This window comes from Cardiocondyla obscurior, linkage group LG08, assembly GCF_019399895.1.
Source record: "Cardiocondyla obscurior isolate alpha-2009 linkage group LG08, Cobs3.1, whole genome shotgun sequence".
In the NCBI taxonomy this organism is placed as follows: Eukaryota; Metazoa; Arthropoda; class Insecta; order Hymenoptera; family Formicidae; genus Cardiocondyla; species Cardiocondyla obscurior.
Window position 1 is genome coordinate 4,516,050 of NC_091871.1, and position 26,505 is coordinate 4,542,554.

The following is a 26,505-nucleotide window of genomic DNA, read 5'->3' on the forward strand; positions in this document are numbered from 1 at the left end:
CCGTGCGCGTTCGGCTCTTCTCGTCACCGACCGGGATTAATCGCGCGCGCGTTGCGCGATCGGCCCGTGCTTGGCTCTTGGTTCGCCTTTCGCCGACGCGCACGTCGCCAACGGCTGTGACGACGACGACGACGACGACGACAACGACGACGAAGACGCGTGCTACTGCTGCTCACTCGGCCGCGCGCCCGGAACGAGCGCAATGGTATTAACACCCTTCGCATCTCGCCCGTGCGTTTCTAGACCGACGCTCCCGCTGCTTCTTTCTCTCTCTGTCTTCCCCATCGCGATCTGGTCAGCGCGTTGAACGCGAGTGCAAACGCGAGTACGAAAGCTCTCGGAAGTCCCTCACCCGGCCCCTTTCTCGCGCGCGATGCATTGCCGGCACTCAATTCGCCTTTTGTTCTAGGAAACGGCGAAGAGCGGCAAGGAGAAGACGAAGAACGGCAAGGACGTCGACGCCGTTGACGAGGTGAGGTTATATTGTCCCTCTCTCTATCTCTTTTTCTCTCTCTCTCTCTCTCTCTTTCTCTCTCTCTCTCTCTCTCTCTCTCTCTCTCTTTACCACCGATTCCTTCCGCGAGAGTCCCGCCTGTCATCGCGGATCGTCAGTCCGCGGGTTAGACGATCTCGGACGACGTGAGATTCAACGCGGCTCCGTTTCAATAAGAACGACCGTCAGGGAAACTCGCCTCAGACGATTCCGCGGTGACAGGTCAGCCGCATGGCTGACCCGACATCTTGCACGTTTTCACTCGCTCACCGTCTACGTCAAAGTTGCTTTTCATTTGCGTTAAAGCTCGCATAACTCTCACTCGTGACGTCGTTCTACCTTCCTTTAACATTTATCGAATGATGAAGGCGGGACGACGTTACAAGGAAGAGTTATTTGAAATTCGGCACAAGTGGAAGGCGACTTTCCACTTGCTCATTCGCCCGCTTTCGCGTATGCACCGGGTTTCTCAGTTGTTGACGAATTTCAAGTGTTTTTAAGCAGACCTATGAAGGAAGTTATATATTTATCACTCTTTCCGTTTAGGAGCAGGTTGTTTCAACTCTCTCTGGTAAATTCGCGCGTCGGGTAATCACGTGTAAAATAACGGCACACCTTCCTCTTCGCGGTGACAAGACTTATCGATTCGTGTGTTACGCGCTGTTTATGTAATTTTCATTAATATGATTTAGTACTTTAACGTCTATGCTGCTTGATTGTGGAGTAATATTCATTATGTAACTAATATTTACAGCCAGCTGTTATGTTATAGATAACAACGTTCAGAGAAATATAATTTACGAGTCTGGAAGCGCGATCGTAGGAATGCAGGAAGAGGGAAAAAAAAAAAAAAGAAAATGTTTTGCGAAGGAAAATCTATTTTCTTTCAGCACACTTTATAAATACGAAATATGATTCACGCAAAACGTTGGGATTAAAATACACACGGTACATAATTGTATTGTACGATGAGCGCCACACATTTGGCAGGATTGATATATATACTTCGTTTCTTACAATTAGTTATATAACTTCCTTCATACGAGTGCAAGCTACATGCCAAAAAAATATTGCGCTGATGATAAATAGATTTTTAGGCGTCACGTTAAAGATTCATTGCTAATTTTTGCATGTATATATTTTTTTTTGGTACACATTAATTATCACACGTAGAATTTATAGCGGTAAGATTTCATCAGTAGCTTCTGAAAAATGCACTTCCTATTGCCAAATGTTAATCACCACATTGGATAAACGTGGCTTTCGGCGCTATAGCCAGCAACGACCTTTGTAAGAAATATACCAATTGTAACTGTAGTATCAAGATTATACGACAACATTTTCTAGAAGTCGCGGCTAATGTTTACAGTTGCAGTTAAATTCTCGAAATAGATTTGCAATTTATAGTACGATAAATATATATTTTTAGGTACTACTAAAGCTAGGAATATATTGCACTTGGTTGAAATACTCGTGAATAATATCGTTCAATGAGCGATTCAATCGCGAGAATTATTCGTCGAGCAGTCGGATGATAATAAAAGTTCGCGCGTCGAAGTTGAAACAATTTCGGGGTAGATGGCGCGCTATCAAAAAATTTATAACAGGATGGGCAATGTTGATTAAAATTATTAATTTTAAAATATCCCTTTTTATAATTGACAATATCTCGAATTCAATATTTTGATAATCAGCTATTATAATATAATAATTGTTCGTATTGATAATCATTAGCTCTCGTAATTTTAATTTTTTAGATTTTGTTAACTATTATTGAAATAGAGATAACGTACAAAACTTTAGAAAATAATTAACTCAATGGTTCAGCAATTTTTTTAAATGTGGAACATCGACGAACGATTAATTTTTGTTCGATTAATTTCTTTCAAATTAACATCTGGATTTTTAATCTAGTATTTGTAATAAGATGCATATTTTTATGCAGATTAATACAAGAATTAAATTATCATTTTCCTTTATGAAAGTTTAATTGTGCTGGAAGCCATTTTGCATAATTTGCACCATTTCTATTAATATTAAGTGTATCTTTGATCGTGAATTAATTTGACATTTCGTATCTCATCGATATAGGATCGATATCGCATGTTAATTTTGCACGTAACGATAACGTGACGTTACGTAAATGTTTATTTGCATCGTTAACGTACGTGGTTTCGCTTCGTTCATTCTGTCTACTGTGAAGATCCAGAAGCGAATCGCGATCTTTTACGCCGCTTTACTTACTTTTACGTGTTACTTCAACTAGTCTTGTTAATCGAAAAAACAACAGCGTTTGTCACAAATCGATCGCCGAACAAACGAAGCAATTTTGAGGATTTAAACGAGAATTTCCGTAAATCTCAAACAATTCCAGTTTGTCCCAATATACATCGAACTTTTTCCTCTTTTATTTCTCCCTTCGGAGATTATAGAGAGGCATCAATGGCACGAAACACGCATTGATCCGATGCCAAACGTTAGACATTTACTCACACAATAACATACACGACGTGAACGTACATACACGCACCTGCGTGCGCACGTTTATTATGGATACTTGCTACCGTTTTACGCCGCATTCGTCTCCACGTGATCGTGTCCAATTTTAATTAAAGTCCTATATAAAGGACTGTGTATAGGGACGAAGTCACTTCCTTCGCTCCTTTTGACGGTCTTCACTCTCGAAAGTGAGAATCCAAGTGACAAGGGAGATACAATTATTTCTAAAAATATATTTCTAAAGGAAAATTTATCTAAAATTAAAGGGCAGTCGCGTAAAACTTAATTTTTTTTTTTTTTTTTTTATGCTACAAGTGCCACGTGTACTTTTTGAACATTTGTGTGTCACAGATTTTCTCCTCGGGCCACCTTAGATGTGTACGCAATTCCTGAATTTTTTTTTTCTTTTTTTTTTTTATTGGCAGTGTTGACCGACACCTGACGACGCCAACAATCGCGCACGTGACACGACATATTTCTGAAATAAGTGTCGTAAGAAAAATGATACGACGGAATCTCACGACTCAATTCTGTCTGCGACGCGCTAGAGTGGAAATCGCATTTGTACATTCGCTCGAAATGATGCAATTTGCGCAGCACATTAACACGAGTACTGTACACTGCGTGTGTTATTTGTTGGCCGAATATGTGTGCAGGCTACTGTCACTTCGTCGTAGCACTTTTACGCGCAATTTTACGGATTAAGGCGACCCTTGTTGAAATTTTCCACGTTACGCGAACGAATGGCATTGATAACGCCACGTGATAACATTAATGAAATATATTATACAAGCAGCGATAATAACGCAAAACTTGAGTGAATTAAGGTAACTGCAATTATATATATAATTTGACGTTAACAACCGCTCGTCGTTTAATTAATTTTAGCTCTACGATTATTCGCGTATCGAAGATTTTTGCCGGAATCGGACAAAACGCGCGACAGGGTTTAGCTTCCGAGATATCGCGTCGGGAGAAAATCTCAAAATTGGAATTTCGGAACACGGCGAAAGCGCGCGACTTCCTTTCCTCTTCGTCGCGCTGCACTTATTTTCAGGGGACGGTGAATTCTTTTCTTGCGGCGTGTGCAACGCTTCTCGTTAATGAGATCACGCAAAAATCTTGTTGGCCATCCCGCCTACCCGATAAAACCAGCCATGCGACGAGAAATGGCAGTGTCTCGTCTCTTTCTCTCTTTATTTCGAGCGATGTGTAAATAGAAAGCGCGCTAATAATAGTCAATACCGATGGTGCATTCCATGGCACCTCCGTGTCGTGTCGACCGCTTTTTCGGCGACTTACTGAAGAGTCCAGGTACGCGAAATGAGCAGCGGTCTTCTGAAGTAGCGAGATTTTACAGCGAGAAAGTTGGCGAACGTATAAAAAAAGGGGGAAAAAAAAATCAATCTTAATACCGGAAAAGAAGTTAATTTCGTCACAAGTTTTACCGCAACTTAGATACCGAGTATAAAAGGGAATCGGGGAAAAGGTCGTGAAGGCATAATTAATTCACCAGCAGGATGCGACGTCAAAATTTTATTGATTACATCGACTCAAAGGTTTAGTTAACAGAAAGGACTTGAAATAACGTTCCCGATGTAACGATTGGAAAATTGGCCAAACGTCCGGGAATAATTTCATGAAATAGGGACCGTACGTGGGCGTCGACACAGTTTCGCACTTAAGGGCGGCGAAAGGGCGATGATCCGCGAGGCGACGTTCTTGCAACAGCATATTTTCACCTTGGAATTCCGCGATCGTTGCCGAAAATAGGCCACGGCCGGAATAACTGTAGCGTCGGATCGACCCGAAAGTTGCGCTTCCCGCGAAACCGCAATCGACTTCCGCGCCGCGACGTACAATGGCCGCTTATATATACGCGCTATATTCATTAGATTGACGTGCAATAATGGGGCAGACTCGGTACACGTCACCGCTTAACGTGATGACAAATTGCGGATAGGCCGTGGCGCGATGTCGAAGAATCGTGATAATCGATTTGCGGAGTATTGCCGGGTGTGTGTGTGTCCGCGAAATGAGAGAGCGACGCCGTAAATATTCCGTCGAGTAACCGAGAAGAACTCAGCGCGCCAACCCGATGCTGTCGGATAACCTCCAGTAGCACGGTAATCTTTACGACACAATATCTATCTAAAATATTTAAGAATCTTTGTCTTTTGTCGGACGTTTCAAGCAAATTGAGAGGATATTATCGACGATGAATTTTAATTTACAGGCATTATTGTTCTTTTTTTAAATTCGTGCATTTATTGCGTTCAACGTAGTTCGTAGAATCTCGTCGGGAATTATGAATTAAATAAAACTTGGATTAGACTCGATAACTGTTGGAGGTTCTCGTCGACGAAATATGCATGTGATGGCGTTAACAATCGCATGTGACGGTGATGTAGCCGGGGTGATCTCTGCATGGGCGAGTGTATGTATTGCACCTCCTACAGGTATTCAGAAATAGTAGCCGGGCATTGTCGTTTCGTCACGCGGCGCCTAAAGCCGCTCCATCATCGTTGTTAGGAAATAAAATGTGACAGGGATGCGAGAGCCTGTCGTGGACAAAAGACCTCCACCGCGATTTATAATTGTTCTGTTGACATGTGTTTCCGTTAATATCGTGCAACAAACATGTCGCGTGGATAAAAATGTCAATCTTGTATCGACAGGTTATTATTATTATTTTATTTCAACAAATTTTAAAGAAATTATTTGAGAAAACTATATCTCTTCAATTTTACACAAAAATAAGACAAATCAGTTTAAACAATTGTATATATATATTTTTTTTTTTAACGTAAAATCTGATAGAGACAAAAAACTCGCGATCGGCTACGTGACCGTGTGCGTACGTTCGCCGCGAGATGAAACGTAATTCCTCGTAATTAGCGTGAGGGTTAAGGTCGCAGCGGCGGCCTTGAACGATCGGCGTCGATCGGGCGGGCGGCGGCGCCGATCGCGCTCGCCAAAACCCGCGGTGTGTGTACACGAGAGTGTCGCAAGTGGCTGGCTGCTGCGAGCCTCGGTCACGAGTACTCGCCTGCCGCTTGCTGCCGACAGTGCGCTCTCGTCGTTGCCGCTGTCGCCGTCTTCGACTCCGGCTCCGACTTGAGCTCCGGCCGCGACTTCGCGAATCGCCTCTCGAGCGATCTCTGCCTGTCTCATCGGTGTAATTTTTTTTTTCTCTCTTTTTTCTCTTTTTTTTTTCATTCTCCTTTCATTCGGCATCGAGTTCTCACCCGGGAGACACTCGCGCGCGATCGCGCGGGAGAAAACAGTGCTGTCGACGATCTCTCGAGGTGACGTTTCCTCTTTCGCGCGTCGCGAATAGTGCGAGTCCCCGAGTGCCTGCGCGCGCAATTTGGATCGAATCCCGCGAGGATATTCCGCGCTGGACATCCCGCGTGACGAATATTTATATCCCCCGCGCGGGCGGGGATGCTGCGACAGGTTCCATGAGGCATCGCGGAAACGCCCGCATTTTACCGGCCGTCCACGCGAATCCGCTGCCGCCTCTTCTAACACGGTTGAGTCCGAGTCTAGTCTATGTTTTATGTATGCGAGATAAATAACGCCTCGGTCCGCAGGTGAGACGGGTTCGTCGTTGCGAAAGCTGTTTATCTACCACGACATATATGTTTCCGTTCCGGTAAAAGATATGATTCTTGGAGATCCGCGCCGCGAAAATTCAAGAATAAAGCTGCACGAAATTACATTTTTATAAATAATAAACGTAAAGTTACGATTGTAAGCTTAGAAAATGTATCCGATAACAATTACAATATAGAAAGGGAGAACTTAATTCTTGAACGGTACACTGGATTACGGTAGCTCAGTTAAAAAAATATAAAAAGTTTAACTTTGATCCGGCGTATTAATTTAAAATTGATACATGAAGTCCTGAAATATAAGAAAAAAATAAAATAAAATAAAGTAGCTAAAACAGTGCATCGTTTAAGAGTTTAAGAGACATAGCGATGCGCTATCGGTCCTAGTTGCAAATTACGCGATCGGACTCCTTTTTAAAGATGAGCACTCGGAAATATTGAGTTACAAAACACCGCGTGATGGCCAGCGACAGAAAGATAATATTTACTCTCTCGTCACTTTCGATTGTCGGACGAAAATACTCCTACGTCCGCGCGCGCGGAGCGCCGGATCCAGCGGTGAAGGCTGCGTAGGGGCTTTTCCTAATCTTGGATAAGGGGGAAGGCCTACTTCTCGCGCCCAGATACTTCGTTTCACCAATTTATTTTTATACACACGTCCGCCTTTTCGTCCATGAATCGCTCGCGCGCGGAGTAGTCGTGTTGGTCAAACAGACACGTGCGTCCGTAGTTAGCCGCTGTAATAATTCATCCTGCTCATCACCGAGGCTAAAATTTTTGACGACAGCATCGGCGACGTTACGAATATCCGAGAAGGGGAAAGAATATTGCGGCTTGAAAACTTTACTTCGCATCGCGAAAGGGTAATCGAATACAAGTCCGGACTCCGGCTCTTAAAGAGAAAATTTTTTCGCGCGGGATCTCAACGTCGATGCGGTCTCGGCGGGGAAAATCGGCTTGACACCTTAGACCCGAGCGGAAAAGTTCCCCGGCACGTTTCTCGAGCTATTTCGCGAAATATTCTCAGGCATGCACTCGGGGATGCACTCTCAGGTGCCGGCAGAAGGAAAGCGGATATTCCCGGTGGTACGTGAAGTGGATCGGCTGATCGACGGTTGTGCGAGCGGGATTTTCGTCATCCCGTGAGGAGGAAGATCGCGAATGCGAGAGTCATGTTGCGCCGCGACATCGCGAGTCCGTTTTTCCCGCGGCTGGCTGTCGCCCTGCGCGGATAGCGAGGTTCCTTCCTAGGGCAATCGCTGAACCGGAAATTGCGCACTGGTATGCAGAGTAAAATGCAGACGTTCAGCGGACTCGCCTTCGGAAACGTGTTCAAGAAAAAGGCAGGTTTCTCCCCCTGATTCTTTTATCGGATACTCGACACTCCGAGTGTGCGTCATCTTTACGTAAATTTGTCACATATATCTTACAGAAATTTGAATTTAAATTTGGAAGGACTCGATCTTATCTGTCGATATATTTGCTTTGTCTCTATGCTGTTAGTTTAATTATATCTTGATCGTGCGGATAGAGCCGTCACTTTTATCTTTCGATATGATACACGGTTTTGTAGAAGTAAATAACTTTCGCGCAAGGTATTATCTGCACGCGGCGATTATTTGCTTTTTTTTTTTTTTTTCAAACGCCGCTCCAACTGATAACGTCTTAAACATGGGTGAAACGGACACCGTCAATTAAGTTGCTTGATAAGGGTGAGATCGTATTCGAATAGATTTATGTAATTTCTTTGTCTCGCATTATTTTACGGCTTCGTTCAACAGTCGGTTTTGGCGAGCTCGCGTAATAATCGACGGTGTTTATTTATCTGCGACTTTATCAAAGTGGTTTCTTCAATTTCTTTGCGGGGAGATAATTCTTTTATTTTGTGCCTCGCTCGAAATCTTTTTTTTTTTTCAATTTATCAGCACGTATTTATCTGATGTGGTCGATACGATAACTAAAGATAGGACTACTTTTCAGCACATGGTAGTTTCGACTGCGCAGAATGAAGCGTTTATTGTAGATAACCGCGCTCGGCCGCGGTATCGAATGCGCATTAATTTTGTAGCGATATACAATATCGCCACAAGTGTAAAGTGTAGGGCACATAAAAGAATCTCGCAATACATTCAGCGTTCGAGCGAAAAAAAAAATAAAAAATATCAGAGATCATCGCGTTGCAATCGGCGGAGGCTTTCGGGTGCAAAGGTCAATGACTTCTTATTAACCCTCGTTCGTAACTTGGCAAATTAAATTAATGTATTATGTACTATGTGAAATTTGAGCTCTCTAAACTCGTCAGATAATAAGCTTTTGTTACTTTATCGCGCACGTTTCTTACTATTAAAAATTGCTTTGTTAAATTGTTGTTAAAAATATTCCGTGGGAAGTTAGTACGTATTGCAATTTACATTTTCCATAGTAATGACATAAATCTGAAAATGAATTAGAGTTTTTAATCCCGAATTGTATACCTTTACGTTTGCCAGGCTTTCAATATCATATCACGTGCGTTTAATTTAAAAGATTAGTACTTTTAAAAGAGAGTGAAGCTAACGGTAGCTTAACGAGGCAAAAAGTAGACATTGACAAACCAGAACTTAAATCATTTTATTGAAAATAGGACAACTGTATATCAAACGGTACTTCGCTCGTTCCCTTTTATCGTTGATGCCACCACATTTGTTCAAAATAATAAATGACTTCTGATGAAAATGAGAAACACCATTAGAGAGATGAAAGAAATGCAACGTGCTTTGCACGTTTCACGGTCCCTCAGGTGGAAGTTGTTAAAACAAAAGGTGTAATACTTAATGATCTTTGGCCATGAGCTTCAATACTGACCTTTTATCGCTTGAACACGTTTATTATAAACCATTGCTCGCTGCAAAACCGATCGCGTGGAAAAAAAAATTAATTAATTAATTTGCAATGCAATATACGCAGAAATAAAACGGTTAATATTATTATTAAGGTACTTTACTACTCGCCACGACTATATTTTAATCGTGATGTCGTCAAGCGAAATATCAACTTACCGAAAATTCTTGCGTACCATTGTCAAATAAAAAAAAGATATTTTCCTTCGTCGTTTCAATCAATTACGTGAAGCGATTTTTATATTGTCGCGGATTTGTACCGCGTTTTACGGTATCTCTCGAGTCTTCCGAGAATGATAGTTACACCCTTCTTGCTGAGATGACGTTTAGAACTATCAGCTTTGTTTATCAAGTGTACGTGATCGCGTGCGCATATTCTTCCGAAGATACCGCGGCTCCGGCTACGTGAAAACTCGAACACACACGGCGACAAGTTACGGCAACTTCGTAATAGTTCATCAGATCGTGTCTTACGTCTATTTTTATCCACAATCTGCGAACGCACATTCCGTTTTACTGCACCTCTTTAGAATGCGTCCTACTCGCCGTGTGTGTATTACCTGTCACCCTATTGCGCAGATGCGTTATTGATTATGCAATGTTTTATTATGCATTCAACCTTAGATATTTTAATGAACGCATTTCGTAGTAAAGACTTAATTTTCGTCAAGGAATATTTTGCACGTGAATTTTTTTTATATATTTTTTTTTAACTTTTTTAAATTGGGTATCAATCTTCCGTACCACGATTCTCGATATCTGAAAAAAAATTTTTAAGTTACGGCTCTCTAGGTTTTTCACGTTAACTTTGCGAGTAAATTATTCTCGTTTAAATTTGCGTTAAAGAACTGGCTGTTTGATTGCTGGCGAAGTTCAATATAAAATATCGCTGGAAACAGTCGGTAATTGCTGATTAGATATTCGACGTAGCGCGCGAAACTCTGAAAGCGGAACGATCGAGAAAGTGAATGATGAAAGCTCGCGTAACTAGCCGGCCTGTTTGTATAATAAAGCGGGAAGAAGGGGATCTGATTGGATTCATTATGAGACGCCAGTGTGGCTCATTTGTTCGGTCGACTTAACCGCAGGTCCGAGATAAACTGAAGCATTTGTGTCCACAACTTTCTTCGTTCATTCCGAATAACCTACTTTACAACTGTTATCGAAGATAATTGAAAGAAACTCTGTTAAATTGTATGGTTTTTACTTCTACCATGTTCACGGCCGCGTGTTTCCGTTCTCATTATTGTATTTAGTTGAAGCACGTAAACGCTTGCTGTAATTAATTCATAGTAATATTAATATCAAGTATAGATAACCTTTTGAATTATATATGTATATTAAAAATTTTAATATTTTATCTGCCACAGGCAAGCAAGGTGACCGGAGGACCTCCTGCGGGGAATGCGCCGCCTCCGCCCACACTCATTAACAAAATTAAATATCAACCCGGTGGGCCCGTAATCAAAAAGGACAAACGGCAAAGCAGCTCAAGGTTCAACATATCGAAAAATCGGGAACTGCAGAAATTGCCGCTGTTGTCTGGTGAGTCATAGGAATTAAAAGTGTGCATTATAAGATATGCGCGTTAGTTCTAAGCTTGGTAGCGCGTCGGTGAAATAAGATCGCTTTTTTTTTTAACTGAGAAAGTAAGATCAATCCCGCTTGATAGTTGTGCTATTTTCGAGAGATCAAGCAAAATAATATATAAACGGTCTTTCACACTTTTTATTTTTACGTGTCATTCGTTCGGCCGTTCTTGCAATAACAAAATGAGACGGGAATATATCATATCTTGAACGTGTTTACGTACGTCATGCTCGTTTTAACGATTGTTGCAAGCGGATGCTGCGATCGGGTCGATCAACAAGTAACGTAAAGAAGTCATTATGTAAGGAACTGGTTCACGCGACACGGCCGGTCGTAATTGAACAATTGGATTCGGACAGAGATCGCGCGCGCAAGAAGTCAAAGTTTGACAAGAACGCGAAAAAGACGGCGGGGTGCGAAAAAGAAGACGAAGGATGGGTGGTGACAAATTAGTTCGCCTGCCCTTTCCCAATGCAATGCCGGTCAATCGAGGTTGCGAAGACTACCTTCTACGTCAGAGTCTATCGATTGCGCGTGACAGAGGTCGCGCAAGCGCGTCCGGATTCGCGATTCCCCGTTTTCCCAACGTAAACAGTCGGTGCCTCCTCTCTCTTTTCTCCTCTCCTCATTCCCCTTGCCACCGTTTCGGCCTTCCCGATCCTTCTCTTCCGACTGCTCCGAGACCAGCGCCCGAACATCCGCGCGGCAACCCCCGCGAGGGAGCCCCACCTGGTCGCGACTCCACCTGCACAATTTCGAGGGTCGCGGGGAAAGGGCAGGCGGGGTTGTATCGACCCCGTGACCGATCGAGGAATGACCCGCGAGATCCCGGCGAGGACCCTCGAGGTCGTTGAACCCTGGTGCCACTTAGGCGAATCTCACCCACCGGCCCGTTTCACCCCCAGTTCCCCTACCTCTTTTACCGCGTCCCACCCCTTGTGAACGCGGTCACCGGGTTCCGGGGAGTCGCGAGGACGCCACCGCTAGTGCTCGCCGGTGTTTCACGGGGGTGGTCTCGCAGTGCGAACACCCCGAGAAGAGAAAAGCCGAGAAGAGAGAGCTTTGCCTTGCCCGGCCGATCGATTGGCACGGACGAAGCAACAGATTGTTGCGAGCGTTAAACAACGACGACGGGGTATTGACAGCGGACAGGTCCCGGTGGTGTTGGCACGATCGCCGCGGATCCGTGAGAAAATTCAACCCAGGGCGGCCGCGACCGGCCCACGAGCTTGTTCCCGAGATCGTTCATTCGGAGAAAAAGTGAATTGTTCCGGAAAGTATCGGAAATACCTGATGATCACGACTTAGTGATTGAATAATTAATAATCGATATAAAATATACATTAAAGTAAAAAGGTGGGAATTCTAAAATTAATTAATTAATTAATTTAAAAAAGAAATCTTTTTCTTTGCTTAAAAATTTATTCTTTTGGCTCGAGTAAAAACTTGTTGATTTTAATTAACATTAATAACGATTACGAAAATATAGACAATATTAAATATAAAGGGAATCAATTGTGTAAATTAACATTGAAAAAAAAAGTAATATTTCCAACAAATTTGCGAATAAAAAAATCAGCGTATCAAATTGTAGAGTTGCAAAACCTTGTACAATAATTTAAAATTTTCTTACGTGAAATCAGCGAACTTCCTTTGGTGAAAATATTCTCGTAACCGTGTAACATAACAGGCGATTCGCGTTGCTTTGCATCGAAGAGTACAGTTACGTTTCTGCATGATTTGGCGAAACGCGTAAAACCGCGCGCGTTTCTTTCGCGCGAGCTATGCGGAAAATAACGTGGGAAGCCGCCGGTAAAAGTGACTTGTCGAAGGCCAACAATCGCCATGACTTAATAAAGTTATACGTCGCATTTCGCCAAGCAAATTGGCGGATGATTGCGAGTTACGCAATAAAAAACATTCTCCGGAAATGAATTTCCGTTTGAGTCGGTTAAATTCACGGGGCTGGGTTATAAATTACTTGGTAATTGGGATGCGAGAAAAATTCACGAAAATCGCCGATTGTAAATAATAATTTAACTATTAATTATATTTTTTTAAACACATTTTTTTTATGTGATTTGGACATGTGATTTATGTAGCAGAGAATTAATGTAATATTGAAATTAAAAAAAAAGAAAAAGATTAGGTTTATGGCTCTCCACTACTCACTGTAGCTATATTTGAGTCGTGATGTCAGAAGCAGGATCTCACCTGGCGAAAATTCTCATATGCCACTGTCAAATAAAAAAATATTTTCGCGAAAGAATGCTAGATCTCTTTCACGACACTTGCAATATACTGGAGACTAAATTCTTCCCTTGACAGTTAATAAACAGGCGTAAAATGAACGTAATGTAAATTATGATCGCACCTACATTGGCAAACACAAGTAACGCGTAGCTTGACGACCGTAGAAACAGACAAAAAATGTGTCCGCGTAGTGTATTCCTTCGATAATCCATGTTTCTATTTGACAGTGGCATTGCAAGAATTTACAGCATGTAAATTCTCGCTTCTGACTCTACAATATCCAACACATCGCGGTGAGTAGTCAGGAGTCTTATGCTTTGCCGACACTTCTAATGCCCGTTCGTGGAATTCAAATTACCGCTGTGAAATTGTTATCTTACACAAACCTCGTCCAGACATATTTGTGTGAACAACATACCGACATAAACTGCACGGAATTTTTATTCCTACTTCTCGTAGAAGCTCTTTCGCAATCAAACGGGTAAACGAAACCCGGATGACAGACACTCGAGCACGTCGTTAATAGCTTCGTCGAAACCGCGAAGATAAGCAAGGGTATCGTTAATCGTGGCTTTCGAAATTAGGGATAAACCCATCCTGCCGAGTTGTACGAGCCCAAAGTGTTGACGAGTTGAGACTGAACAGTGCGCGACTGACTGAACTCGAGCTTAGGAACCGTTCAGCAAGATTCGCCGATGAATACGCATTAAGTATCCCCGAAACGCGAGTGTAAAATCAGTCCCGAATATTTCGCGATGGTTCACGTGGGTGGAATCGGCCCGTCTTTGGGCGGCGCTCTGCCGAAAAGTCCCAGCTTCCATCAGGGCCTCGCTCTGGCGACGGTCTTGCCTCAGGATTCGAGCAAGGGTTACCCGGTGACATACGCGCTGCACTATCAACCTCTACAGCCTCTTCTAATCGGTAAACCCGTCTCTGCCGCCCGATTATTTTTACCTATTTTTTATTTTTTTTTTATTTTTTTTTATTACTATTTTTACAGATCTGATTGTACACAAACTCGTTATCGTGTCTGACTTCATTATAGAACGTAACCTATGTACTTTGTTCTATTTTTCTTTCGTTCATGCAATATTAATATTTTTATATTGATAAGAAATTAAATATTATCATATACAATTTGCAATATTAATATATATATCGATTAAAAAAATATAAACGAATAGAATACATCAATAAATTGTTAAGAAAGCACAAACTTTTCTTAAAATTTGAAAAGCGCTTTTCATAAAATTTGCAGCGGTATTTGAGAATGTGTTCGAGAATGATATCCGTCAAACGGTTGACTGGTAAATTCAGTAATCGATATCGTTTCACCTATTATTATCACCAGACTGCCGGGAATAGCGAGTGATAAATAATACCATTCGGTCAGAATCGGTATTTCGAAGGTCATGATCAATTCTCCTTTTCCGAATTTATTTGATCAAATCAAAAAATCATTTTAGAATTTTAAGGGAAATGCCGACATACCGTTACCGCTCGTGTAATTATTATATTATCTAGTAGCATGCCTTGCGATAGAACGCTTTTTTTTTTGCTAAATACTAAGAGTAGAGACCAATTAACATTCGAAATAACTGTCTATGCAAATCAGATTGTTGAAGAAGTGAATAGAATATCGAATCTGATCGCGTGCTGCATTTTATACGGCAAATTATATTCCGAGTGCTATTATTTTTGTTGAACGCTCTTTATTAAATCGACTTGACCTTTTCATTGAAATTTATACCGTTGCAACGAAATTGTATAAATATTCCGCACATTGAGCAACTTATGCTGCATATTAATAATTAAAATCGTAGATCTGTTATACATCGGTATAAGAACTCGTCGATAATATCTTGACGCTGATATATGAAAGGTAAATAATTTCGAAGATTTAACTTCGCTCGAGTAATTTCTCATTTAATGTCAGGGGGTGAGGGAGAGGAAGGCCAGTTAGGTAAGCGAGATAGCTATTTGTAGTGAAATAATTTGAGAAAAAAAGATACAACTAACGCTAAAAGGATGCGCATTTACGTGCGGCCCTTCGGTGCATCGGCACGCATCGATATTCTCGCGGGCTAATATGATTAATGGGCGCAATACTATTACCCTTTGCGCGTCCCGAGGTGGTGTAAGCCACTGATAAGTGCAGCGGCACGATTAATCACCGGCTATCTTGATTTCAGAAACACAACAGGGAAACGAACGGGAGGAACTTTTTATACAGAAGCTACGGCAATGCTGCGTTCTCTTCGACTTCGAATCCGATCCACTGTCGGATTTGAAATGGAAGGAGGTAAAGCGCACCGCCCTCCACGAGATGGTCGAGTACGTAACCAAAAACAAAAACGTTATTACCGAGGCGATATATCCCGAAGCGGTGAACATGGTAAGAACGGCATTCTAATACGTTTCTGTAAGGGCGATTAATATCCTAAGTTGCACAAAGTAACAGCTTTTTATAAAATTAGAAAGATGGGAGCTATAGGTAAATGTTGAGAAATTACTTTTACGCAATAATGGCATTTTATTTTTGTTAGGAAAAAAATATTTTACACGACGCGTAATTTATATAAAACAAGTGTCATTAATTACGTAAATTACGTAAATGACCGGGTGTTATGCGTTGTATTGCATGAGTTTCAACAGAGAAGGGCTACGTTATGAAAATAATTCCTCGCAATCCTGAACGAGGAGCAAAATGGGCAACTAATATAGGACGAAAAAGTTCGGAGTCCAACCAATGCTTCATATCTCCTTGCTAGGTTATTCTTTTCTCATCCAATCTTTCTTTTCGGGGTTTTTAATCGGAATTCAAATAACTGCAGTCTCTTTTCTTTAATTTAAATCGAACGGCACCCTGATATGCATTCGCATGCATGAGCTAAATAACTTTTATGTTAGACGATTTTAAGATCTCGTTAAGTGACAAATTTTTTACAATGATAGAAATAAATCTTTTGATAAAAATTACAGCGTCAGGTGCAATAATAAAAGAGAAATATAAAACACTAGTGCTAAGAATACAAGAAATATTTTGAATATTTATATTATCTCTCCATTTTCAAAGAAGATATGAAATATGTATTGAAACATCATCTGACCGAAATACTTTGAAAGAATAAAGTTAAAAGGTTTTACGAAAAGAAAATCCTTGCAGTTCGCCGTGAATTTATTTCGGACGCTACCTCCGTCATCAAATCCTAATGGGGCGGAATTTGATCCGGAAGAGGATGAGCCAACGTTGGAGGCGGCCTGGCCACACTTGCAACTCGTCTACGAATTCTTTTTGAGGCTGCTGGAGTCGCAGGACTTTCAACCGTCCATAGCGAGACGTTATATAGATCAAAAATTCGTGCTGCAACTCTTAGAGTTGTTCGATTCTGAGGATCCAAGGGAGAGGGATTTCCTTAAGACGACTCTACACAGGATTTATGGAAAGTTCTTAGGACTTAGAGCGTACATTAGAAAACAGATCAACAACGTTTTCTATCGATTTATTTATGAGACGGAGCATCACAACGGCATCGCGGAACTACTTGAAATTTTAGGAAGGTAATAATAAATGAAATAAAAATATAACTAATAGCGAAATGTATAAATCAACCGACTGACTAATACTTGTTTCTTTTGCAGTATTATAAACGGCTTTGCTTTACCGTTGAAAGAAGAGCACAAGGTGTTTCTGTTAAAAGTCCTGTTACCCCTGCATAAAGCTAAGTCATTATCCGTGTATCATCCGCAACTAGCGTACTGCGTCGTTCAGTTTCTGGAGAAGGATCCGTCATTGACGGAGCCCGTAATAAGAAATCTGCTGAAGTTCTGGCCAAAAACACATTCCCCTAAAGAAGTTATGTTTCTGAACGAACTTGAAGAGATCCTAGACGTCATCGAGCCAGCTGAATTTCAGAAAGTCATGGATCCGTTGTTCAGGCAATTAGCCAAATGCGTGTCTTCACCGCATTTCCAGGTAAGTAATGCGATTACGTGATACTGCTTCTTTCATGATTTCTAACTTGTGCCCACCTGTTGTTTCAGGTAGCGGAACGAGCTCTCTATTATTGGAATAACGAATACATAATGTCGTTGATATCAGACAATTATTCTGTCATCCTACCGATAATGTATCCAGCCTTTTATAAAAATTCCCGCAGTCACTGGAACAAGACGATCCACGGATTAATTTACAACGCTCTGAAACTCTTCATGGAAATGAATCAAAAAGTATTCGACGAATGTACGACACATTACTGTCAGGTACATTTCATTAGCAATAAATTATTCGGTTATAATTAGCATTAAATTAAATTGGAAGATGTTTTAATAATTTAATTTGAATAATCATTAAAATCTCAAAACTACAGGAGTCTACAATTAATTTTATCTCGAAAAATTAAAGCTCCTGAGTACCTTTCGCGAGATATCGAATTGTGACGTCCAAAGTAAGAAATTATGAATGTAGTAAAATGCGTTAACTTAACGCTCATGAGTATTATTAATTTTTATTTAATATTTTCAAAACAAAAATAAAATTATTCCAACAGCGTTACAGATATTACGTAAAATGTCACATCTCTAAAATTAGTATCTTTTATTTTGCCATGTATATCTGATTTGAAACTCCGTAGGAGCGTCACAGAGAACGGAAGCTTATAAAAGATCGAGATGAAGCATGGATGCGTGTAGAGGCACTCGCAATGAAGCATCCAAACTACAATAACGTGACAAATAAAGGCACAACGAATAATACATCCTATATATTGCCACAACATATAGATAACTCGCCGCCTGACGAAGATGGTGACACAGATCAAACACCGCTCACCTTGGAAAAAATCGAAGCTAAAGCCAATGAGGTACGAATTAATACTATTTAATCAGTATAACTATTTCTTTTTTTTAGTTCAACATTTCGTTATGTGAAATATATATTGATCCTTATTTTTTGTATCTCAAAATTAAGGTTTCGTTACAGGCGAAGAAGATGACAAACGTAAATAAAGTAAAACCGCTTTTACGAAGGAAGAGCGATTTACCGCAGGATTCGTACACAATGCGAGCGTTGTCCGACCACAAGCGCGCCGATGAATACCTTGTTACACCGCCAGATCCGAATAATTGCTAGTCTCTACCACAACCCCTTCCCATGTACCCTCTGTTTTGCTGTAGTAACATCGGAAGTTAGCTTTTTTTCCGGGAACGAAAACGGCGATAAAAACGCAAGACGGTTCGGCTAAAAGTCTCACTGTGCGAAATCAGTGACGTATTGTCATCTCAATGTGTATCACTTCGTATTTGCTTTTTTTAATAGAGAAGAAAAAAGAGAATCCTATTATCCCGCCGCATATCGTGCATTTCAAAAAGTGTATAGGTACTCGTAGAAGCTTACAAAAAAAACTCGTTCTTCATAGAAATGCGTTGTATTTATTTCTTTATTATGAACGAAATGAAAAAAAGAAAAACACATTGCGTTGAGAGAAGAATTATAATAGTACCGTTATAAAAAGACGCGCGTGTAGCAAACGAGAAGGGCCCTAAATACGTTACTTGTAGAGTTGTCACCGAATTAGCGCTCCGAGGTGTTGACCCTCTGATATGTCTCAACAATAAGATAGCACACGGATATCATAAACGAGACATCATATACATGTGGATACTACGGTCGTAATGGATTCGGTTCTATTATATTCTACAAGAGATTTTATATACGGATGAGAGCCGTGCGCGGAAATGTGATCGAAGATGTACATGTATCCTCTCGATGTTGTAACCCATACTATTACGCTATGCGAGCTTGTTGTGTTAACATTCTTGCGAACGACGCGTTTCCATTTTATGTGCAAATGATATATACATATATGAATATACGTACTTGCTTTAACACTACAGGCTCGTTGTAGTACGGAGAAGGAAAAAAAAAATAAAACAAATGAGTGAAGGTAAAGAGGAGAACATATACGCCGGCGCGCGTTATCTTAGGATGTATATGATAGTGCTATTTTAAAAATAATAGAATGCTACGAGAAAATCTGGATACTTCTGAGTGTACTACTTTTATATCTGTTGTGCCTAGATGCCTGTGGGGATAAAAAAAAAAAACTTAAGAGTACGCCTCCGCGCGAGGCCTCTATACTACGAACAAGCAGGATTAAGCAGCGAGTTTACATGTCGCTTTGCCAAATATAATCGATATTACAGAATTTCAGTAACGCTTGCATAACATGTTGTGTTGTTAACTCATTGATCTTGAGATTAATTGAAAGATTATACTGTTGCGGCCCAAAGGTACGAGGGGGGAAAAGTGAAAAGGGAGGAGAGGAGGATGGGATAAAATACAATTTAGTCCTTGCGCTGCTGGCAGGTTGTTACGTTAATAATTGTCGAGGAAACCTTGTTGAATATAGATATTGATAAGCACTTATATATTAAATATTAGAAATTAAAGCTACGGAGATAGATTTAAAGAATTATTTACTTATTAATTATTCCTATTCAGAAGAGAGGAATGGCCATTTCAGCTAATCGATCATTAATTAGTGGTATAAATACAATTATTAGTTATTGTATTATTTTTATATAGTAACGAGACGAATAATGATGACGATAGGGTAATAGTAATAATGTAGTAGCTGGTACATGTGGCAAAATGCCTTGAATCTGTTTAGTCTATCCGGAAATCTACGTTTTACCCAAATTAGATCGATAATAATTCATGCATTTCTTAGGGGGGAAAAAAATACCGTCACATGGGAGAAAGAGAGAAAAAGAGAGGATGAAAATTTTCATTATACGCCGCATGCAGCAACTCAAAAAGACATCGAATCAGATAATCGTCGCGAATGTGAATGTGCACGCCTGTAAAAGCTTTGAATCGAACTGTAGAAAACCGGAACAGAAAGAAATAATCGTAATAATTACATTACTATAAATAGCAACGCCGTTATTAAGGGGACATAGAGTCGCCGGATCGTTTTTGATGTAATAAAGACGTTGATCTTGCATGGTACCGTGGGAGTTCTTTCATACGTATTATGCGTGAAGCATTGTAGGAGTATCTTATCCGCGATTGTGACTTTTTATTTTTATTTTTTTATTTTTAAATAAGACAGGGATTGAAATCGGTATAACATTTCGTTAAATTTAGATGCTTTTTGGACGTTCTAAAGGTTAAAAAAAATCGTTTCTAAACCGTACAAGAGCGCATCGATGTATATCACTTTTATAATCGAAAATTTATTACTTCGGTAATTGTACCAATCTTGATTTGATATAAAACTTTAACATAAGCGTGCAAAAATTTTTCTTGTATTTAAGTGTCTGTAATGAATGTTGTACACGTCGTTATACCGATTTTAATCGTTGAACCCGAGTCTCGGAGCCAGGAATCTCGACTGAATGCAGTAATAGATGATAGAATATGCTCTCCATCCGCTGTTGAGCGCGTTCAAGAGTTTCTCGATTGAAATCCACTTACACGCGGCGGGACGAGACCTCGTGCGCGGGATTTGCATTTCATGTACCTGCATATATCGTGTAAATAATATAATTATTTTTCGAGCGCATTCTTCCTTTTCGGTTCCAAAGAAGGGTCTACGAGCGTCGCGTTAGAAGAACTTAGCGTGAACACTTTAAATGTTATACTTTGTTTATCCCTGTACTTCTATAACATTTACGAATTTATCGACGAGAGTTAAGAGAAGAATTATTATTTTGTCTTTTTACACCTATACGCATGCAGATTTAACTTTTTCCTGCCAAATTTACAACTGTATTGTATGTGTGGAATCACTTTTTGGCAGATGCGCGCAATACGTATACACGGAACTCTTTGAAAATGATATAAAAAGAATAGAAAAGATCTCTATGTAAATGGACACACGGTTGCAATATTGTACAATGTCCTGTGCCGCAATCTGAATTCCGAAGAAACTAAGCGAGGGAGAGAGGAGATATATCAGTATCGCATAGACGTAAAGAAACCTTTTACAAACATAATTTTTCGCTGAAGGCATCTCGGTTGTAACAGGATTTTCTATGTGATATTTAAATTAATTTATGTTAATTTAAAGTATCCCTATTAAATGGAGCGTATCGTGAGTCCACGAGAGGAAGCAGCCCCGTGGCCAACCACGAGTAATTTCGTTACACGTTCGTTCCATTTGGATGTCGTTTGAGCGATCAAATTTGAGCGACGATATTTCGTACACGTATCTGCAATTTGTTAAAAACATAGTTTTATAGTAAATAAAGAGGATTACGAGAAAAGGAAATGCATTCTTACATCGAGCAACGTTTTTAGAAGTCCGTGGAATCGAGGTGACTAGAAACATTTGCCGTGGCACATTGAATTGTGGACGTCAGAGAGAACTTGTACGCTGAAAAATGTTTTAATGGCAAAAGTAAAGATATTTAGATGAAAGTGCAGTTTGAATCGTTTAGCGCACTTGTGAAATATTCCGAAAATTAAGATTATCAAAGAACATACTACGTGGAAAGCACCTTCTTTCTGTTTCTACAGCCATCAAGCTACGTGTTACTCACGTCTACATGCGTATGCGTGATTATGCTTCGTATCACGTTAACTTAACGACTGTCTATTAAGCATCAGGAGAAGAGACTGACTTTCGCTTGTTTCTGGTATTTTCGGCAAGTGAGCTAAAGCGATTTGAAATGCTTTTCGCAAAAGTGTCTCCTTATCAGGCAATAACATATAAATAGTTTTCGACGAGTGTGAAGAAAGACGATCTCACGCGCGGTTTTCGTCCAAGCCGGTCATTAATCGAAAGCGGGACGGGAATTAGGGACATCAATCAAGAATAAAAAGTTCGACGTAACACTGATGTCACGCATGTTTCACCAACAAAGATACGTCACATATAGTATGTGTTATAATGTGCTATCAGTTGTTTGTCATTTGTCGCGCGGTACTTTCCTCAGTTTGTCCTCAGTAAGAGGCGGCCGCAGCGAGGAGCGGGGGTAAGTCTGTGTTGAATTATGTCATGAAATAATTGACATGGACAAGTCAGCGATCATGGATAATAAGGTACTGCCGTGTTTCGTGTCTAGCTCCATCGTCAAGGGCTTCGGCAGAGGGTCGAAAGAGCTCGGCATCCCAACAGGTACTCTTCGCTTTTCGCGAAATCTTGCTTCCCAGGTTTTCGTAATGCGTAGCATCCGTAATGCCGAAAACAATAAAGCACGAAGTGCCATGTGCGACAGGTCGATATTGACAGTTATACAATCGCCTCCGATAAGGCCATTGAAAAACGACCGCGAACGGTTCTCACGTCGTGGCTTTTTTCTTTATTTTTTAATTTTTTTCTCTTACGCCACGAGTAAAACGCGTAATTTTGACCGGTGCTCCGTTAGAGGTTAGAATGTCTCTTTTTTTTATTTGGTATTCAAACATGTGGTTTTTTTTTCGTACACTCTGAGGTACAATTGCAATTGAAATGTGTTTAAAATCGAACAAAAGACTAATAAAAAGAATTTTTTTTTTCTTTCTCAAATACTAGCTAACCTCTTGGAATCTGTAATCAGTTCTTTGCCGAAGGAATTGAATACTGGAATTTACTACGGCTGGGCATCATTGCGCGGAGAAGTTTATAAAATGGTCGCAAGCATAGGGTGGAATCCCTATTATAAGAACGAGAAAAAATCCTTGGTAGGTCAACATAATTTTCAAATAAATGATCTGAACTTTTCGCTGATAAATTATTTATCGAATCATTATTACGTCAAGCGGCAGGGTACAAATTATAATTATTTTGCAGGAGGTCCATTTGATACATACATTCCCAGAAGATTTTTACGGGGAAGAGCTCAAGGTTATTATCACCGGATACATAAGGCCAGAGAAAGATTTCTCCTCTTTAGGTAGTAGCAATATTTATAGGTAATCTAAAATCTATTATCCGAATTGTTTCCAAGTGATTTAAAATATTAATCTTAAGATAATCAATTTTTAAGAGAGAATTTTATTATTTATCCTTGCAGATGATCTAATCACGGAAATAAAAAACGATATTGCAATTGCGGAGCGTGAGTTAGAAGAGCCTGTTATGATTAAGCTGAAAAATGATAGCTTTTTTACTAATAAAACCGTGCAGTAACTAACAAAATATATACACCTTTTATGGTCAATAAAAGAAATATTTTTTTCAATTTGTATTACATATCTGTGCAAGTATTTTATTATAATACTAGAAGAAATCATGCGCGCGCTATTTTTTATATAGGATTATTTTTTAATATTACAAAGCATAAAATCAAAGTTAATGATAAATATAGCTAAGGGCTTTTAATTATTTCTACAAATTCATATCTTATATCAGTTTGCTCTCTGCAGAGGGCGTTAAAGGCACTATTACAAAGCGAACCGTGGAATTTCGCAGTCTATCGTCTGCGTGGTCTGTGCGGCTCCTCCCGTTATCGAATCCTCTTGAAACCGCCCCGGAACTTGTTATGAACTCGATGATTTAGCGAGAAACATGTCAATTAATCTGACGAAAAACAAAGATGCCTTGGTGGCCGCCTGGCACAACGTGGTCGACGATAAATTGTCTACTAACTGGTAGGCGTACACCTAAGTCCTCCTAAGCCCCCCGTTTTCTCGATCCGGTGTCTGGCACCGAGTTGATTTCTGGCACACTTCTCGTGTACATGACCTCGTAAAATTAGCCGGTTATTGCTCGCCGGTACCGAGCACGCGATTTCGAATCGAAACACGAACGCGATTTGCAAAATTCTCTGTTTCGCAAAAATATTTTAGAAGAATATACACTTCCGTCTGATCTGTCCACCTTGATTTTTATTTAAATTAATTGTACATAATTAAATATGTATTTATTTTTGGCAGGGCTGTGTTTGGCTACGAAGGGCAGACCAATAATTTAAAAGTAATCGGAACGGGAGACGGTGGATTGGAAGAAATGATTGATCGATTAAGTAGCAGTCACATCATGTATGCATTTTGCAGAGTTATTGATACTAAAACGAGTCTACCAAAATGTCTGCTCATTAATTGGGTAAGAAATATAATACACAATTTATTTAATAAATAATATTTAAATATTTTTATAGAATTTATTATAATTTAGCTTGTGGATTTTTGCTTGACAAAATAATTTGCTTTGTAGCAAGGAGAAGGTGCTCCGATCGTTAGAAAAGGAACATGCGCCAATCATATTAGGGATATAGAAAAATTGTTGAAAGGAGCGCATATAACGATTACCGCACGTTCCGAAGACGATGTCGAGGTAGACGTAATTATGGAAAAGCTTGCACGGGCAACAGCTTCCACGTACAAGTTTAATGAACCTCGCAGTGAAAACGAAGGAAACGCAGGTCCTATTGGGACAACGTATCGCAGGTTTCTAAATGTTTCCATCTTACAGTTACATTTTAAGATACATTGCTACTATTTACGATGTAATTCTTATATGTGTATTTTGTAGAGTAATCCCGGAGCAAGAGATAAACGCATCGGAAAGAGATCAATTTTGGGAGAAAGAAGAAATGGAGGAAAAGAAAAGATTAGAGCAAGAGCGGGTGCGCTCTGAGCAAGAGCGACAAAAAATGGAACGGGAAATTAGAGCTCGGGAAGAAAAAGAAACACAACTGAGAGAACAAAAAGTATGTTTTAATCTTGTATTATATGTAATTGATACCTAATAGACTTGCACTTCTTGAATTTAGCTAACTTATAGAAATTAAGGCTGTAAATTTAATTAAACTGGTGTCAAATGTGACTAGGGTTAAAATTAAAGGCATTTTTTCAGGTAACCGCTAAAGAAAACTCAATCGCTCGTCAAAAAATGGCTGAACAGCGTGCCGAAGAAGTAAACAACTTACGCAATCAAGTAGCCGATCAAACTTACAGCAATGCCGTCGAGGATGATCATAAATCGCGAAGCGAGGAACTGCGGAGACAAAGGAGCAAAGAAACGCAACAGTTGATTGCTCAAAGAACCATAAACGCTCGGGCGATATTCGAGCAGAATTCTGCAGCGGGTCAGATGAAGACGAGCTCGGCGCAAAAATTATTACCCAAGAACAATCACGTGGAGTCTATGAAAAAAGCGCTTGAAGAAGCTCAGATAAAGGAACAGCCCGATGTAAAATCCCGCGAGGAAACACCAATCGAAACAAAATTGTCTACAAATGCGGAAAAAGTAACGATTTCTTCGTCCGCAGTGCCTCTATCGCAAAATGCTAATCAAGAAACGAAACCGACCAAAAATGCACAACCAGAAGCCGAACAAACGGCAGAGAATAAGGAGCAGGTTGTAGAGAACGATATGTACAACCAATTAGATGGCCCGTACTTATATTTCGATCCGAACAACGAGGGGATGAAGGCTAGAGCCTTGTATGATTATCAAGCGGCCGATGACACGGAGATCACATTTGATCCCGGCGACATAATCACGCATATAGATGCGATTGACGAAGGCTGGTGGCAAGGGCTCGGACCTGACGGAACATATGGACTTTTCCCCGCTAACTATGTCGAAGTTATCGAATACAATTCGACATGATAAGATACGTTTTCGAAAGAATTCATTGACATCACTTTTTTTATATTTTTTGCATAATTACCCACATAAAACCACTTGCATGTGAGAAATCGGTATCAATCCTATTCCTAATAAATGCTGTTTACGTTTCTAGGGATAAGTAAAATTGAGCCACGTGATAAAATAACTGAAAGACTAGAAAACCTTTTGTAATGGAAACGTGTTTAGCATGTAATAGTCGAAACGCACGTCTTCGTAACACTTTGCGCCTTCCACGTCATTGTTCATTCTTAAAGCATTTATCTAAGGAGTGAATTTATTGTTGATATAACAATTCAATTAGTGAAATCTTAAAAGAGAAAATGAAACGATAATCGTAATCGGCAAAATGTATGTCTTCCTAGCAGGTCATACAGATATCCAAGATTCTCCAATTAACCTACATACACGATATAAATATATATCTTTTTATAATCCTGTACTAAATGCTAATATTAGCAATAACTGATATGCATCCCATAACAAGAACAAAATTGTGTTACGGCAAAATTGTAATTGCTACTTATTTAGTGTATATCGTTTTTTAGAATAAATACTTCAATTTGTTACAGTTTAATATCAAGAAACTTAATATTAAAGAACCCGCTTAA

The 26,505-nt window shown here is 40.0% G+C and overlaps 3 protein-coding genes and 1 long non-coding RNA gene across 7 annotated transcripts; 3 read left to right on the forward strand and 1 right to left on the reverse strand.

Annotated features, from left to right (window-relative positions):
- Nucleotides 1-54: 54 nt before the first annotated feature.
- On the forward strand, nt 55-19,365 carry LOC139104682 (serine/threonine-protein phosphatase 2A 56 kDa regulatory subunit gamma isoform). Of its 3 annotated transcripts, XM_070660317.1 has the most exons (9): nt 55-205; nt 410-472; nt 10,859-11,033; nt 15,524-15,726; nt 16,498-16,892; nt 16,974-17,307; nt 17,376-17,594; nt 17,966-18,193; nt 18,301-19,365. In XM_070660317.1, the coding sequence occupies exons 1-9, from the start codon at nt 203-205 to the stop codon at nt 18,460-18,462; spliced, it is 1,782 nt and encodes a 593-aa protein (XP_070516418.1). In that variant the 5' UTR covers nt 55-202; the 3' UTR covers nt 18,463-19,365. The 3 variants fall into 3 exon arrangements, with proteins under 3 accessions (XP_070516418.1, XP_070516416.1, XP_070516417.1); XM_070660315.1 differs by lacking the exons at nt 55-205; nt 410-472 and adding an exon at nt 6,201-7,952; XM_070660316.1 differs by lacking the exons at nt 55-205; nt 410-472; nt 10,859-11,033 and adding an exon at nt 12,095-14,252.
- A 1,613-nt stretch (nt 19,366-20,978) lies between these two features.
- On the reverse strand, nt 20,979-21,721 carry LOC139104688 (uncharacterized). The gene is made up of 2 exons (XR_011546065.1): nt 21,619-21,721; nt 20,979-21,548 (listed from the first exon to the last, which is right to left on the reverse strand). It is a non-coding gene; the product is annotated as an uncharacterized lncRNA (long non-coding RNA).
- Nucleotides 21,722-22,176: 455 nt separating this feature from the next.
- On the forward strand, nt 22,177-23,512 carry Rfk (Riboflavin kinase). Of its 2 annotated transcripts, none has more exons than XM_070660324.1 (5): nt 22,177-22,313; nt 22,404-22,456; nt 22,853-23,001; nt 23,111-23,232; nt 23,334-23,512. In XM_070660324.1, exons 1-5 carry the CDS (start codon nt 22,177-22,179, stop codon nt 23,335-23,337), a joined length of 465 nt encoding a protein of 154 aa, XP_070516425.1. In that variant the 3' UTR covers nt 23,338-23,512. The 2 variants fall into 2 exon arrangements, with proteins under 2 accessions (XP_070516425.1, XP_070516424.1); XM_070660323.1 differs by having other exon boundaries at nt 23,111-23,213.
- A 128-nt stretch (nt 23,513-23,640) lies between these two features.
- Nucleotides 23,641-26,470, forward strand: Abp1 (Actin binding protein 1). The gene is made up of 5 exons (XM_070660320.1): nt 23,641-23,910; nt 24,196-24,364; nt 24,476-24,708; nt 24,794-24,971; nt 25,118-26,470. Exons 1-5 carry the CDS (start codon nt 23,828-23,830, stop codon nt 25,874-25,876), a joined length of 1,422 nt encoding a protein of 473 aa, XP_070516421.1. The 5' UTR covers nt 23,641-23,827; the 3' UTR covers nt 25,877-26,470.
- Nucleotides 26,471-26,505: the final 35 nt, after the last annotated feature.

Excerpts from the sequence above, each read along its gene's own strand:
- Rfk (XM_070660323.1), top strand. The coding sequence starts at position 22,177 with ATGTCACGCATGTTTCACCAACAAAGATACGTCACATATAGTATGTGT. Across the intron at positions 22,457-22,852 it reads AGAGCTCGGCATCCCAACAG|CTAACCTCTTGGAATCTGTA; the intron begins GTACTCTTCGCT and ends CTCAAATACTAG. Across the intron at positions 23,002-23,110 it reads AGAACGAGAAAAAATCCTTG|GAGGTCCATTTGATACATAC; the intron begins GTAGGTCAACAT and ends ATTATTTTGCAG.
- Abp1 (XM_070660320.1), top strand. The coding sequence starts at position 23,828 with ATGTCAATTAATCTGACGAAAAACAAAGATGCCTTGGTGGCCGCCTGG. Across the intron at positions 23,911-24,195 it reads GATAAATTGTCTACTAACTG|GGCTGTGTTTGGCTACGAAG; the intron begins GTAGGCGTACAC and ends TATTTTTGGCAG. Across the intron at positions 24,709-24,793 it reads ATTGGGACAACGTATCGCAG|AGTAATCCCGGAGCAAGAGA; the intron begins GTTTCTAAATGT and ends TGTATTTTGTAG.
- LOC139104682 (XM_070660317.1), top strand. Across the intron at positions 11,034-15,523 it reads GAAATTGCCGCTGTTGTCTG|AAACACAACAGGGAAACGAA; the intron begins GTGAGTCATAGG and ends TCTTGATTTCAG. Across the intron at positions 15,727-16,497 it reads ATCCCGAAGCGGTGAACATG|TTCGCCGTGAATTTATTTCG; the intron begins GTAAGAACGGCA and ends AAATCCTTGCAG.